The sequence below is a fragment of the Mustela nigripes genome, chromosome 9, assembly GCF_022355385.1.
Source record: "Mustela nigripes isolate SB6536 chromosome 9, MUSNIG.SB6536, whole genome shotgun sequence".
NCBI lineage: Eukaryota > Metazoa > Chordata > Mammalia > Carnivora > Mustelidae > Mustela > Mustela nigripes.
In genome coordinates, this window is record NC_081565.1 from 778,998 (window position 1) to 792,787 (window position 13,790).

At 67.1% G+C, this 13,790-nt stretch overlaps 2 protein-coding genes across 5 annotated transcripts; both read left to right on the plus strand.

Moving 5' to 3' along the window:
- The first annotated feature begins 2,975 nt into the window (after positions 1–2,975).
- Positions 2,976–5,301, plus strand: NPDC1 (neural proliferation, differentiation and control 1). Its single transcript, XM_059410249.1, has 8 exons — positions 2,976–3,063; positions 3,677–3,811; positions 3,908–4,081; positions 4,170–4,236; positions 4,322–4,406; positions 4,485–4,564; positions 4,714–4,810; positions 4,928–5,301. Exons 1-8 carry the CDS (start codon positions 2,991–2,993, stop codon positions 4,994–4,996), a joined length of 780 nt encoding a protein of 259 aa, XP_059266232.1. The 5' UTR covers positions 2,976–2,990; the 3' UTR covers positions 4,997–5,301.
- Positions 5,302–9,331: 4,030 nt separating this feature from the next.
- Positions 9,332–12,264, plus strand: FUT7 (fucosyltransferase 7). Of its 4 annotated transcripts, none has more exons than XM_059410252.1 (3): positions 9,332–9,400; positions 10,428–10,567; positions 10,661–12,264. In XM_059410252.1, exons 2-3 carry the CDS (start codon positions 10,555–10,557, stop codon positions 11,674–11,676), a joined length of 1,029 nt encoding a protein of 342 aa, XP_059266235.1. In that variant the 5' UTR covers positions 9,332–9,400; positions 10,428–10,554; the 3' UTR covers positions 11,677–12,264. The 4 variants fall into 4 exon arrangements, with proteins under 4 accessions (XP_059266235.1, XP_059266233.1, XP_059266234.1 ...); XM_059410250.1 differs by lacking the exon at positions 9,332–9,400 and adding an exon at positions 9,459–9,782 and having other exon boundaries at positions 10,425–10,567; XM_059410251.1 differs by lacking the exon at positions 9,332–9,400 and adding an exon at positions 9,459–9,782.
- The last annotated feature ends 1,526 nt before the right edge of the window (positions 12,265–13,790 follow it).

Consider the following 13,790-nt stretch of genomic DNA (forward strand, 5'->3'; position numbering starts at 1 on the left):
ATGGGGTAAACAGGCCCGGCCTGGAGGGCTCCGCCGGCCACGGAGGGCTCCGCCGGCCACGGAGGGCTCCGCCGGCGAGGGCCGCTCCTGGGCTCCCGGCGGCGACCCCGAAGTTCACGCGCGCCCTGTCTTGGTCTCTGCGGCCGTGGGCTTGCGCTGTGTGTCTGTTTGGGGAGGGGGTCGCCGCGGGGAGTCGGTCCTGGGCGCGTCTCTGCGTGGGCGCTTCTTGGGCTTCGCGGGTGCGGGCCCGGCCCTGGGAGCCTGCCGGCCGCACCGCTGGTGTCTGCCCTGGGGTCGGGGTCGCGGCACTGGGCTGCCTGTCCCCAGGCCTCAGGTGGTGTTGGGCACGAACCTTGTTTTGCTGCCCTGAGGGTCTGAATTGTCCCAGGCCTGGGGGCATGATGGGGCTTCAGTGGAGGCAGGAGGTGCTGCCCTCCAGGTCCCTCTTCTGCACTGGGGGCAGACCTTGAGGGGCCCAGGGTCCTGGGAGACCCGCCCTGCTTCCCAGAGGGGCACTGAGGCTCCAGGCCAGAAGGTCTGCAGGAACCCAGAGTCCCAAATGCACCCCCACCCTAGGGCTGAACTGGGAGACCGCTCATTCACTTCTGGCAGGGCCATAGGAGAGGGCCTATTCTTAGCCCATTTTACAGATGAGAAAACAGGTACCAAGAAGTGACGCAGTGGGATGCCAGCCTGGGCCTTGTGGTTCTGTGTGTGTGGTCTCCTCCTGGCCACAGCACCCCCGCACGGGAGACTGGAGTGTGGCTGACCGAGGAAAATGGAGGCTGCCTGCAGAGAACCTGGCTCCGGGGCAGGCAGGGTGGGGCCTCTGGAGGAAAGGCAGAGCAGCCTTGGGCTGAGCGCGGGGGTGGCCAGGTGCCCAGGTGCCCTCCCCGCTGCTCATTAGCATTATAGACTCTCCCAGATGCAGGGTGTGGTGCCAGCCACTCTCCGGCTGCCACTGTTCTGGGATCTCTTCCTGCACCCCGAGGCTGGAGTGGCTCTCTCCGCAGACTAGCCAGGCAGCACCCCTGTCTTTCTAGGCTGGGGGCGGGGGAGTGTAGGGAGGCCTCTGGAACCCAGAACCTGGAACCAACTTGGTGCTTTAGGTACCAACCCCTGGCCTGCGCACTCTGGGTTCTCAGCACCTTGAGCGGGGACTGCCTGACTCCCCAAGCACCCTGGCTCGTGGATGGGGTCCAGACTGATCTGCTGGCCTAGGCTGAACGGCTCAGTAGCCCACTAGCCCCGCTCTCTGATGCTGCTGTCTGTTGACCCAGGTAGTACAGGGTGGGGGTTCCCTGGATGGGAGTCCGCCAGCTGCTGCCTGCTTCCAGGGCTGCCGGAGTTTCCTGCCTACAGCTAGGAGGCTGGGAGTGTCAGGTTACCAAGGAAACCAAGGCAGGCCAGCCAAGGTCTGGAGAAGGACAGAGCCAGCACTCCCTGATCCCCCACGTACCTTGGGCCCAGTGGCCCTCCTGCAGGGCGGGCTGAGGCTATGCTGAGAGGAATAGTCCTGGGCCTTCAGAGACACACCAGCCCAGCCTCCTCAACCAGGACTGACAGTCCTGCTTGGTGTCTTCCTAGATTCTCTGACTCTGCTGCCCTGTAACTGGGACCAGTGTTCCAGCCTCAGGGCATTCCCTAGCTTGGAGGCAGCTCACCTTCTGTATCCCAGAAGGGAAACTGAGGCATAGAGGGCTACTGTTTTCCATCCCCCAGCATTGGGATGAGAACCATTGGCCATCTATACAGGACACCACAGTTTGGGCCCAAAGTCAGGGACCTGGCCAGGGCCAAAGCCCCAGGGACCCCCCAGTCCCCGGCAGCATGACTGCGGGAGTGACCCTGGCCTGGTTTTTGTATCTCAACCAGGTGAGATGTGCCGACCCCATCCTTGGTCTCCCCAAACCAGCAGCTTCTCTGTGCTCCGGAGACCAGACACAGGAAGGAGGGCCTGTCTTCCCTTGTTCCGGGCCACCTTCCAGCTCTGCTGTAGGGAGTGGGGAGACAGGATGGGACTTGCAGGGCGGCCCCGAGGTGGTGGGAAAGCTGGGTGGACAGCGTGTGCGGCTCCCCCGGAGGCAGAAAGAGACCCGGGCCTCGCCTTCTAGGGCTCCCAGCCTGGATGGAGGGCACGTTGAGACAGGAGGCAGGACCTCCCGGGCTGCCTGGCCCTGGACAGGACCGCTTCCGCACGGGGCTGGCTCAGGCCTGGAGAGTGGACTCTCGGGAGTGGGTGGGGCAGGGGAGTTCCGATAAGTGTGGGGACTGCTTGTCTTCCTGGTCCTCGTCTCTGGCTGTCGGGAGGAAGGGCCTGCCCAGAACAATGGCCGGAGCCGGGCCAGACTGGGTCAGCTCTGGGGGGAGGGGCTGCCAGGCAGGACAGCCTCTGCCAGGGCTGGGCCAAGCAGGGCCGTGATCTGGCTCTGCCTTTTGCTTCCTTTCTAGATGCAGCTGCCTGTCCTGGGAGCCTGGACTGTGCCCTGAAGAGGCGGGCGCGGTGCTCCCCCGGCGCGCATGTCTGTGGGCCCTGCCTTCAGCCCTTCCAGGAAGACCCGCAGGGACACTGTGTGCCCAGGACACGCCGGCTTGTGGGTATGGGAGAGAAAGATGTGCTTCCCCCTCCCCTGCCCTGATTCGGTTGTCACTCAGCCTCAGACCCCGAGTATTGTTGGTGTGTGGAGCCCTTTATGTCTCCGAGGGGCCCAGGGATCTTTCCAGATAGCACAAGCCCAGAGCCTGGCAGCTGGCTGAGGCGTGGGGCAGTTAGCCCCTATCAGGGCAAGGGGTGTTTGGCGTGAGATGCTGGGGTGATCGCAGGAGAGGGAGAATCAGAGTCCCCCATCCCCCCCGCCCCGGGCTACCCTGGCTCCCTGCCCCATGTGTACTTCTCCACGGCTTCCTCACACTGTGCAATCCATGGGCCTTCCCTGCCAGCCTGAGCCCAGAAGGTCTGCACGGCCAGCTCCTCAGTGAGTTCAGGTGGGATGGAGCATTACAGAGAGAAGTCGGCTGGGGCAGGAGGACCTTCCCAGAGGAGGAATGCGTTCCTGGCAGGAGGTGGGCTGGGGAAGGAGACCCCGCGGGCCTGCTTCAGAAGGCGGCAGGCGCTCTGCTCTTTCCCTGCTGTGTAGAGTGTGTCCTTGGAGCTGCTGTCTGGATTGTGGGGCTGTGGCTGGGACCGGGGAGCGGGGGGCCCAGCCACCAGCCCCATCCCGATATCTGCCCTCAGTTCCTACCATTAACTGGTGGGGACAGGGACAGAATGGGGCTTCTTCCCTCTTCTTAAAGACTCGCTGCCTGTCTTGGCAGAGAAGGGGTGGGGTGATGCGTGGGTAACAAGCAGGGTGAGGGCAGCCCTCTGGCCTTGGTGCATTCCCCTGACACCTCCGCTCCCTTGCGCCGGCTCCCACTTGCCTGGGAAAGCTGCTGCGCACATGGGCTGCCTTCAGCGGTCACCAAGGCAACTTGGGATGGCCAGGATTGCAGGCTGGTACCTAGTCCTCTGGCCACCACCCGTGCCTGGGAGGAAGCTGGGGGGAGGAGGAGGTCTGGGCAAGGTGTCTGGCGCCTGGATGGACCCCAGCTCCTCTGGAGGGCTGCCCGCAGCTGGGGTGGCTGGGTTGGGGTTGGGGGCCTCTCCACCTGCCTGATGGGCCCTCACCGTCTCCAGGGGAGAGCCTGCCCAGGCCCAGACTGGAAGATGAGATTGACTTCCTGGCCCACGAGCTGGCCCGGCAGGAGCCACGGCACTCCATGCTCACGGCTCAGCCCCAGCCTGAAGCTGGACAGCGGCCGCTGGAGCCCGGTGAGACCCAGCCCATTCCCACCCCTCCCCACCAACACCCGGCGGGGGCCTGACCCCTGGCCGGTCCTAGTGTTCTAACCTGCCTTCTCTCTGCAGCGGCCACCCTGGGGCTCTCAGAGCGCCGCCAGGGCCCCGACCTGGGCCCCCCCTCCACTCGAGGAGCCCCCGCACCCACGCCCCACACCTCCTTGGGCTCCCCTGTGTCCTCTGTGCCCGTGCACGTGGCCCCGTTGGAGCCCCGGGGCGGGCGCGGTGACGGACTCGCCCTCGGTAGGTCTGGAGGGTCCGTAGGTCTCTGGGTGGGCAGGAGGCAGGGCCCCGCCCAGAAGGCCGCCCTCACCGCGCCCCCTCCCCACAGTGCTCGTCGTGGCGTGCTCGGTAGCCGGCGCGGCCGCCCTGGCCCTGGCCGCCCTGTGCTGGTGCAGGTGAGCGCGGGGCGCGCCCGGCCGTGGGCGGCGGCGGGTGGCCGCGGGCGGCCGCTCCGCGGGTCTCAGGCTCCGCTCCCCGCAGGCTGCAGCGAGACGTCCGCCTGACCCAGAAGGCCGACTACGCGGCCCCGCAGGCGCCCGGCTCCCCCGCAGCGCCCGGGATCTCGGTGCGTGGCCCCGCCCCGGCCCCGCCCCTCCGGCCCCCGCCTCCGCGGCCTGACCCCCGCCGCCCTCTCCCCGCGCAGCCCGGCGACCAGAGGCTCGCGCAGAGCGCCGAGATGTACCACTACCAGCACCAGAGGCAGCAGATGCGGTGCCTGGAGCGGTGAGAGGCCCCCACCCCGGCACCCCGGCACCCGGGCCCCCACCTGCGCCGCCCCGGCTCTGGCCGAGGGGCGCCGAGCCCCCCGGGAGGTCTGAGCCCCTGGCGCCCGGAGGGTGTGGGAGGCCCTAGCGATCTCGCCCCCTACCCAGGCATAAAGAGCCGCCCCAGGAGCTGGAGTCCTTGTCCTCAGACGAGGAGAACGAAGACGGTGACTTCACGGTTTACGAGTGCCCGGGCCTGGCCCCGGTGAGTCCCGCGGCAGGAGCCCTCGGGGCGGGGCGGCGGGGGCGGCGGTGGGGACCCGCGGGGTGGGGGCTGCCCCGTGCGCCCCATGCCCCGCCTGCCTTACCTCGGCCTCCACAGACCGGAGAGATGGAGGTCCGGAATCCGCTGTTCGACCACTCCTCGCTGTCCGCGCCCCTGCCACAGTGACCTGAAGGCTGCCTCTCCCTTCTCCAGGACTGCACGGCCCTGGGGTGGGGAGGGGCAGGGCACACCGGTTCCCGTTAAAGAGACCTTGTTCTCGCAGTGGGTGTGCTTGTGGCTGGGCCAGGGCACCAGAGGGGTGGGGGCGGGAACCCCTTACGGAGGAGACTTAGCACCCTTCTGCCGGGACCTTCTCTTCTTGCACCTGTCCTGTCGAGTCCTTACCCCCAAATGAGGGGACAGGGAGAACCGTGAGACCAGGCAAGGATGAGGAATCCTGACAACGATTAAAATACATTTCAAACCTGTCATCTTGGTGTGCTGGAGACTGACCTCCATCCCACCGTTTAGGGCCACGGTGGACGGACGCTGGAGTGGAGGCCTGGGGCTTCCTCCGGCCCTCCCAGAGATGGCGGGGGCATCTCCGCACTCCTGCTTCTGCTTGCAGAGGGGGACTCACCGCCTGCTGGGGAAGAGCGGCTTTGTTTTTCTACCAACACAAGATTCCTCCTGCTCTCTTTCTCCTGTAGGCCTCACCCCTACCGAAACTTCTGCCTCAAGTAGGGGAGGAGCGTGGTATGGGCGGGGGGGGGGGGGGGGGGGGGGGGAGGGGACTGGTCTAGAGTTGGTACCACGCCCTGAAAGGTCCCAATCCACGTGTGCTAAAAAGAGCAGGGGTGTGAGGGTGGCGGGCACCCAACCTCTGTGTCTGCGACTGGCCGTCTGGGCCGGAAGGCGGGGCAGAACATGGCACAGCCCTGAGCGTGGGCTTGTGATGGGAGCCACGAGGCCCTGGGGCCCCTGCAGCCCACGGGGGGCAGGGGGTTCCGAGGGGCACAGGCTCCTCACAGGCCGATAGGGCAGGGCAGGCCGGGCCAGGAGAGAGAGGCAGCAGGGACCCTGAATGTCAGGAGGGGGTCATGGCCCACCCCAGCCACCCACCCAGGAGCAAGGAGGTCTGTGGAAGGGCAGAGTGACCTTCAGAGTGGGGGCTGCCCTGTGCCACCGGGGGTACAGAGGCTGAGCGGGGAGAGGAGTTTCTGGGGCCCAGGGAGCAGCCGGCTCTCCTGCAGGCGAGTGCGGGGGTGGGGCCTGCCTGTCCCCCGTTGGGGGTGGGGGGATTGGATGCAGAAGCTCTTGGTGGTGTCTTGGGGAGGCGTCCTGAGAGGGAAAACAAGGTCCGTTTGGGGCAGATGGTCCCTGAGGAGAGACGGTGGGCTGGGCTGGGGGAGATGGGTTTGCCCCTGCTTGGAGCCAGTGGCTTATCCTGAGAGTACCAGGGCCCGTCCAGACTGCCCTGGAGGTCCCTCCCCTCCACTCCGACTCCTAGGCTGTGGCCTTGGGCTGGCCCTCAGCTGGGAGCCTGCTTTCCCTTTTGTGCGGAGACGACAGGAGTGTGTGAGGTGAGGACAGACGGGCAAGGATCACCTGTCCACGGTCACTTAATCTGTGCCACTAGGGAAGGTGACCACAGAGAAGATGGGGCATGGCAAGCCCCAGCTTCACTCCAGAAGGCCCAGGCCGTCCGGCTTGCGAACTGTCGGCCACATGCCCAGGCCGGGAGATTCCCCTTGATACTGGGGTCGGGCCCGGTGTCTTTCACACTTCCCGTGGGCCTGACCTGGGTAGAGAGCGGGCACCCCGCCTTCTCTACCTTCTCAGAGGTTCCCAACCTGTCCCAGGGCCCCAGGCAGGAGGGCCCCCCCTTTTGGAGCAACTGCAGTGAGACAGGACAGGAACGTTTGGGTCCAGGAAGGGAGGGCCGGGGCTGGTCCCCTCCAGGCCGTGGGGTCTCCCTCAGCCAGCTTACCTGGCACAGGGTGCTTCGCCGCTCAGCAGCCCACTGCCCCCACCCCCATGCTTCCTCTGGCTTCCATCGACCTCAGGCTAGCCCAGACAGAGCCAGGCGCTGCTTTTGTCTAAACTCCCACAACCACACTTTCTCCCATAGGCCCCAGAGAGCAGTGGGCTGTCCTGAGGTGGGGCCTAGGGTCCAGGAAAGCCCTATCTCCACAGGGACTCTGGAGACCCCAATCCTGGGCAAGGGGCCCGTTACCTTTCTCCACACCACCTGTAGCCTCAGTGCCCCCTGCTGCCACTCCTGCGGCCGTCGCAAGGCCGTACCAAGAGTGACCTTCTTGGTGCGAAAGGCTGATCTAGTCTCTGCCCTCAGAGCTCGCCATGCTTCAGCCCCTTGGCCAAACTTAACTGGCTTGGCACCCTGTCTGAGCATGGAGGACAAATTTCCACAGCCAGCACAGACCCTGAGATGACACTCCTCTGCTGGGAGATGCCCCCACACCTGCAAGACCCTGAGGGTCAGAGCACATTGGGCACAGAATGTGGGGTGCCGTGGCCCCTGAGCCATGCCCCTACGAGGCGGGAACCTCTCCATCTGGAGACTCCAGGACATGACGCGCTTCTTCTGCAGGTCACCCTCACTGTCCTGTCCGCCGGGGTAGCTGGCCGGGCTGGTTCCCAGGCCCCCTGCAACACCCCCACGCCAGGTGTGCCGCCCACCAGGGCACGTGTGGTGCAGAAAGAGCTGAGCCAAGCTCGGGTTTGGGACACAGAGATCCTGCAGCGGCTCCTGCATAAGGAGGGGCATGTGGCCCCTGGCCCGGGCAGGAAGGGAGGGAGGTGCGGGCCGGCACCCATGCGCACAGCGGCTCCCCAAAGAAGAGCCGCCTCCCCCACCGCCCGCTGCAGCTGGCTCCCGCACAGCCCTCGTGCTACACCCCTGGCCTGGGAGCCCCTCTGTGCACCCACCTTCCGAAGGTGTTCCCCGAACCCTCGGTTCATCTTGTCCTCGACCGTCAAGTGTGCGCTCCCTCCGCGGGGGACAGATGGCTTCAGAGCTCTGCTGCGGGGGGCGGAGCTCAGGGGTAGAGCGTTTGACTGCAGAGCTCGGCCGCCAGGGGGCCGTCTGGGCACGCGGATGGCCTCCGCCTTGCTCAAGCTCAGCCTTGGGGCGGGCGGGTGCTCTCTCCCTGGGGCACCCCCAGGCTGGGGCTAAAGCCAGGTCTGCCCCCCATTGCCCTCGGTGCTGTTGCCTGCAAGGGAGAGGCGGTCACAGGCCAGTGGCCTGGCCTCCTCCAGTTTGCGCTTTCTTCAGCGGGTGCCCCCCAGGAGGCTGGCCCCGCGGGGGACCAGGGCCGGGGCTGCGGGGTGGGGGGGGGGGACAGTGCGCCCCTGACTCCCAGAAGCTCACGGGCTGTGGTGCTGGCGTGCGGTGCCCGCCTGGGTCCCAGTGAGTCACAGAGCGGGAGGATGAGGCCCCCACTTTCCCTTTGACTCGTGCGGTCTCCGTCACTTTGCTCAAGAGCTCTCTCACTCTGACCTGTTTCTGGACCAAATCTCGGGGCCCCATTTCCCAGCCAGCACGTTCCCACGGCAGGGGCCCCGTGGTTGCCAACCCGAGCTGGCAGGGGTGTGGCGGGCGGGGGGCAGCAGACGCCGGGCAGAGTGGGAGGCTTGCTTGGCTTCCCACCCAGGAAGGGGGCAGTCTGTGGGTAGGGGTGAGGCCTGTGGCAGGGGCCCCGGCCAGCCTGGCCGTGCAAACAGGAAGGGCAGGGGCGCCGGCAGCCAGAGGCGGGATCGGCTCCTCGCACACCTCACCAACTGCAGGGTGCCCGCCCCACGGAAAGGTGGGCTGGAGTAAGGCCGGAAGCCAGGGCGTGGCTCCTCTGCGGTCCCCCTGCTGGGGCAGAGAGGCCAGGGTGCGGCCGAAGGCCCAGGGCCCCTGTGGCCATCTCCCTAGTCGTCGAGCGGCTGAAAGCACCAAGACCGGCCATAGCTGCCGGCTCTCCTCGAGCCCCGGTGCCCACCCCAGGCAGTCAGGCCTGGCAGCTGCCGGTGCCCACCCTAGGCAGTCAGGCCTGGCAGCTGCCGGTGCACCACAGGCCACTAGGCGGTTTCCGCCAGATCCTACCGCCTGCCTCCCTCCCGGGAGATTGCGCAAAGCCCCACCGCATGGCAGCTCAGAGGTTTTGCCGGGTCTGTGGAGCCTCAGAGATGCCCACGGCCCCCTCTCCTGCGCTCGCCCATCTCCTCCGTGGATGCCACGCCAGCTCCCCACCCCTACCCCAAGACCAGTCTGGTCCTCACCAACAGGCAGGAGCTGGAGGAGGCCAGCAACCCCAGGCACCCAAGAGGGAAGCAGGAGGGGGACCGCGGGGTGGCGGAAAGCCCCCAGGATGGCGAGGGGCAGCTGACCCAGGCCGTGGTTCCTGTTCACGCCTCCTTCCATGACCCCCATCCCAAGGACCTCAAGAACGTGAGCGGCCTGAGGCCTCCGGATGCAGAACCCGAGGGCCAGTCCTTGTCTTGCCACATCCAGGACCGAGAGGGGTCCAGCAGCGGCGGGGGGAGGAAGCCGGCGGGGCACCAGCTTGGCTGAGTGGGGAGCAGGTCAGAGCTCAGGGGAAGTCGGATCAGGCTGACTTGCTCTCTCTCCAGCTCAGAGGAACTGGAGCAGAAGGGGAAGGAACTTGACCTCCAGGCCTGGGCCCCCAGGGCTGGTCCGAGGGTAGGGGTGGGGAGAGGAGAAAGCCTCTGGACTCCTGCCCTCTTTTTCCTGGACCAGGAGCCAGTCCCTACCTGCCAGCGTCAGGGACACAGCGACTCCTTCCCTTTCCAGTCTGGAAAGCCCCCTCTCTGTCCCCACCCCCATCCTGGGCTTCAGGGCCTGGAGTCCCCGAGGGCAGGCCCTGTCTGCATCCCCTCTCGGCGGTGTCAGCAGCTCATTCCAGGTGTCCGGGACCACGGGACTTCTGTGGACACGTGTCCTTGGGTGAGGAAAGAAAGCACAGTGGTCAGTGGTCCTGCAGGGCACCCCCGCCAGGGGCCACGCCCAGCCTGGCGTCTGCCCCACGTGGGCCTGTGCTGTGGCCTCATGGGGTCTGACACTCCCGGGACCAGGGACACAGACCCGCCCCCCTGGAATCTGGGCTCTAGGATGAGGTGTCCTGGAGGTGAGGTGGGGTGAGGTGGGGGTGGGGTAGCCCCCTTGGAACCCAGGACAGAAACCTCAGCCTCTTGGCAGAGAGCCAAGCACAGCACATCTGCAGCCGGAGGGTCTGGGAGCAGCATGAGCAGGCGCTGAGCGGGAAGTGGGTGATGCCACCACAGGAGGGGTGCCACGCTGCCGAGGGTCGGGGTAGCGGGCTTGGTGGGGTCCTTATATCAGGGGCCGCCTCCACCTGCGATGGCATCTCCCCAACTTGCCTGCCCGGCGGGTCATCCCCAGGCCTCCCAGAGCCCGGCAGGGGTGGGAGGCCTGATCTTGGGCCCTGAGGGTGCCCCTCCTCCCCACAGCAGCGAGAGGATCAGAGAGGGGGGGTGAGGAGGGGGGTTGATGCCAAGGTCCCTCGGGGCGGGGGCGGGGGCAAGGGCGGGGCGGGGGCAGGAAGATAGCCTGCAGTCTCTGTCCCAGCAGATGAAAGGGCTTCCCTCCAGCAGGGCTGCGCAGGGGCTGTGGCTGTGATTGGACGGCGTCTCTGCCCAGTGGCTGCTGTGATTTGAGATCTCTGGGTGCCCTGGGTGGCTGACTCTGGGAGCTGCGGATGGGGACGGCTGGTGAGTGTCTGATCTTCGGGGAGCTGTGGGCTGGGGGGACGGGGCCCACGGGCGACCGCGGGAAGACAGTGTCTCTTCCTGTGTCCCATGTAGGGTGCAGCCCCTCCCCGAGGCTTCGGGCCTTGGGGGCCTTGGCCGGAGCCACCCTCCTCTTCACCCTGTGGCTCCTGTGGCAATTCCGGCCGGCCCCCGTGAGGGTCCCCGCGCCCCCGCGCACGCTCCTCGTCCTCATCTGGCACTGGCCCTTCGCCGACCAGCCCCCCGAGCTGCCCAGCAACACCTGCACCCGCTACGGCGTGGCCCACTGCCACCTGAGCACCAACCACAGCCTGCTGGCCAGCGCGGATGCCGTGGTCTTCCACCACCGCGAGCTGCAGACCCGGCGGGCCCACCTACCCCTGGCCAGCCGGCCGCGGGGGCAGCCCTGGGTGTGGGCCTCCATGGAGTCGCCCAGCCACACCCACGGCCTCGGTCGCCTTGGCGGGATCTTTAACTGGGTGCTAAGCTACCGGCGAGACTCTGATATCTTCGTGCCCTATGGCCGGCTGGAGCCCCACGAGGGCCCCGCGCCGCCCCTGCCGGCCAAGAAGGGGGTGGCGGCCTGGGTGGTCAGCAACTTCCAGGCGCGGCAGCGGCGTGTGCAGCTGTACCGGCGGCTGGCGCCCCACTTGCGCGTGGACGTGTTCGGCCGCGCCAACGGGAAGCCACTGTGCGCCAGCTGCCTGCTGCCCACCGTGGCCCGCTACCTCTTCTATCTGTCTTTCGAGAACTCACAGCACCGAGACTACATCACCGAGAAGTTCTGGCGCAACGCACTGGCAGCCGGGACGGTTCCCGTGGTGCTGGGGCCCCCGAGGGCCAACTACGAGGCCTTTGCACCAGCTGACGCCTTCGTACACGTGGACGACTTCGGCTCGGCCCAGGAGCTGGCCTCCTTCCTGGCTGGCGTGAACGCCAGCAGCTACCGGCGCTACCTGGCCTGGCGAGACCGGCTCCGTGTGCGGCTGTTTGAGGACTGGAGCGAGCGCTTCTGCGCCATCTGCGCCCAATACCCCCACTTGCCTCGAGGCCAGGTGTACTGGGACCTCAAGGCCTGGTTCCAGGCCTGAGCTCTGGCCCGACGAGGAGGAGGCTGAGGAGGGTGGCTGGGTGCCGGTGGTGGGGGTGGAAGGGCTGGGTGTTGAAATCAAACCACTGGGCATCCGGCCCCCACACGCCATCAGGATAGTGCAGAGGCTGGGTTAGAAACTGGAAAGCAGAGATCAGGTGGGAGTGGGCTGGTCCGGGCAGACTGCCTGGAGGAGGAGGCTGGTGGACACTGGAGCAGGCATTGGGGGGGTGAAGGTGAGAGTGGGAGAGAGTTAGTGGAGGTGCATGTGGCGAGTTGATCTAAGACACAGGCTCCCAGGGACCTCTGAGGACCTCCCTCCCCACCTCGACAAAACCCCCGTGGGATCCTCTGTCCCAGACAGCGGTTGGGAGAGGCCAGGGGTTGGGCCTCCTGCAGTCTGGAGGGAAAACTCTGAGCCCCCAAACCTCCTCTGTCACCGAGGTCCCTTGGCTTGGGCCGTGCAGGTGCATCACCCACAGCCTGCACTGTGCTGGAGCCGGGTCCGGGGACGCCAGGACAAGCCGGCCAGCCTGCATCTCTGGGAGGGTCAGCGATCAGTAAAGAAAGGAAGACAAGAATGGCGTGTGCTGAATCGTGTGGTGTGTGCCCTCCCCCGCAGCTTTACCCACCCCGCCCCACCCCCGCCACACAGGCCTCCCTGTCCTGATAGGGTCCCTCCCCCACACCACTCTGCCTGTGCCTGCCAGCTTCCTTCTCCCCCTGCTACCTGACTGGCACGGCACCAGGGAGCTTTCCCTGACCCCCAAAAGGCCAAGGTGGGTGGAGAGTAGGGGGTGCTGAGGTCTGAAACCTGGACGGGGGCGGGGGGTCAAAGGAGCCTGGTCCTGAAGGCCCTGGGATTTCATTTTCTGGCTGCAGGGGTGTCTGGGCAGTGTGGTGGACAGCACATGCGGGCAGCACGGGGTACTGAGTACGCTGCGGCACCAGGGGAACCCCTGTGGCAGGCTGCCTGTGGGGGCGGGGAAGAGAAGCTGGAACTGCAGGTAGGGGCCCCAACAGGCTGCTCCCCTGGGGCAGAGGTCAGGATTTGTCCCTGCCCCAGATGGGGGTGGGGGGCAGTTGCAGGCAGGAAGCTGCCCTCCCCGTTGGCAGTGGCTTGTGGGAAGGGCCTGCCGGTCACTTCCTGGCCTGGCCTAGCCCCACACGCTGACCAGGGATAAGGACCGGGGATTGGGCCCCCCCTGCCCTGCCCCATTGTAAAGAAGGAGCTGGGGAGGGGCATGTAGCTGTAGTCCCCCAATGCCTGCCATCAGCTTAGGGGAGCCCTCTATGTGCATCCCGGATGTGCACCCCAGACCCTGGACATCCCGCGGTCTGCCCCTCCCGTTGGCAAGTGGGGAAACTGAGACTGGGAAGGGAGGAGGCGGCAGGGCTCGGGCTGGGTTCCCTGCCCTCTGCTGCCCTCTGCTGGCCACCGGGGCCGCTGCAGCCCCTGCGCCGTCCGCTCCACTCAGTGCCACCTGCCGCCGCCGGGCTGGCTCTCGGGTTTGGCCGAGAGAGGAGCCCCTCGCCGAGGGCGCGGCCTCAGTCTCCTCAAGCATCCTGGGCGCCCCGTCTGCAAGGAAACGGTCCCCGGGCCAGAGTCCGGCCAGGCCCATCCCGCCACTTGCTCGCCGAGGGGTTCATTCCCAAGGGACCCGGGGATTCCCGCAGCGGCGGGACAGCCCCCTGAACCCCCTCACAAGCGCCCACCCCTGCCTCAAGCGGCCTGGGTCAGGAGGCCGCTGGCGGGGCCGGAGCGCTGCTGCTTGAAGGCTGGACGGCAGACACTGGCCGGCGCGCACAGGTGGGATCTCCCGCCGGCGCCGAGCTGTCCCCTCCCCCCGCGGGGCGGCTACCGCCTTCCAGCCTGGCGGTGACCCGGGCTCCGGGACCTGGCTCGGACGTCCAGGCGACATTCCTGCCCCAGCACCTCCGCGCGGAGGGGGGGCACTCCCGCCCCCAGCGTCCCTTCAGGGCGCCCTGGGGCCAGTGGCCACCTTGGGGCGCCTCTGCAGATTCCTGCGGGGCTTCGGCTTGCCGGACAGACGCCCCCGGGAGAAGAGCGCGCCGGCGGCGGGGGTGGGGCTCGGGGGCTTAGACGCGCGCCGC

Bases quoted from the DNA above. Each gene is read 5' to 3' on its own strand.
- NPDC1 (XM_059410249.1), top strand. From the start codon at position 2,991: ATGGAGCATTACAGAGAGAAGTCGGCTGGGGCAGGAGGACCTTCCCAG. The intron at 3,812-3,907 runs GTGAGACCCAGC...TTCTCTCTGCAG, and splicing joins ACAGCGGCCGCTGGAGCCCG to CGGCCACCCTGGGGCTCTCA. The intron at 4,565-4,713 runs GTGAGAGGCCCC...CCCCCTACCCAG, and splicing joins CAGATGCGGTGCCTGGAGCG to GCATAAAGAGCCGCCCCAGG.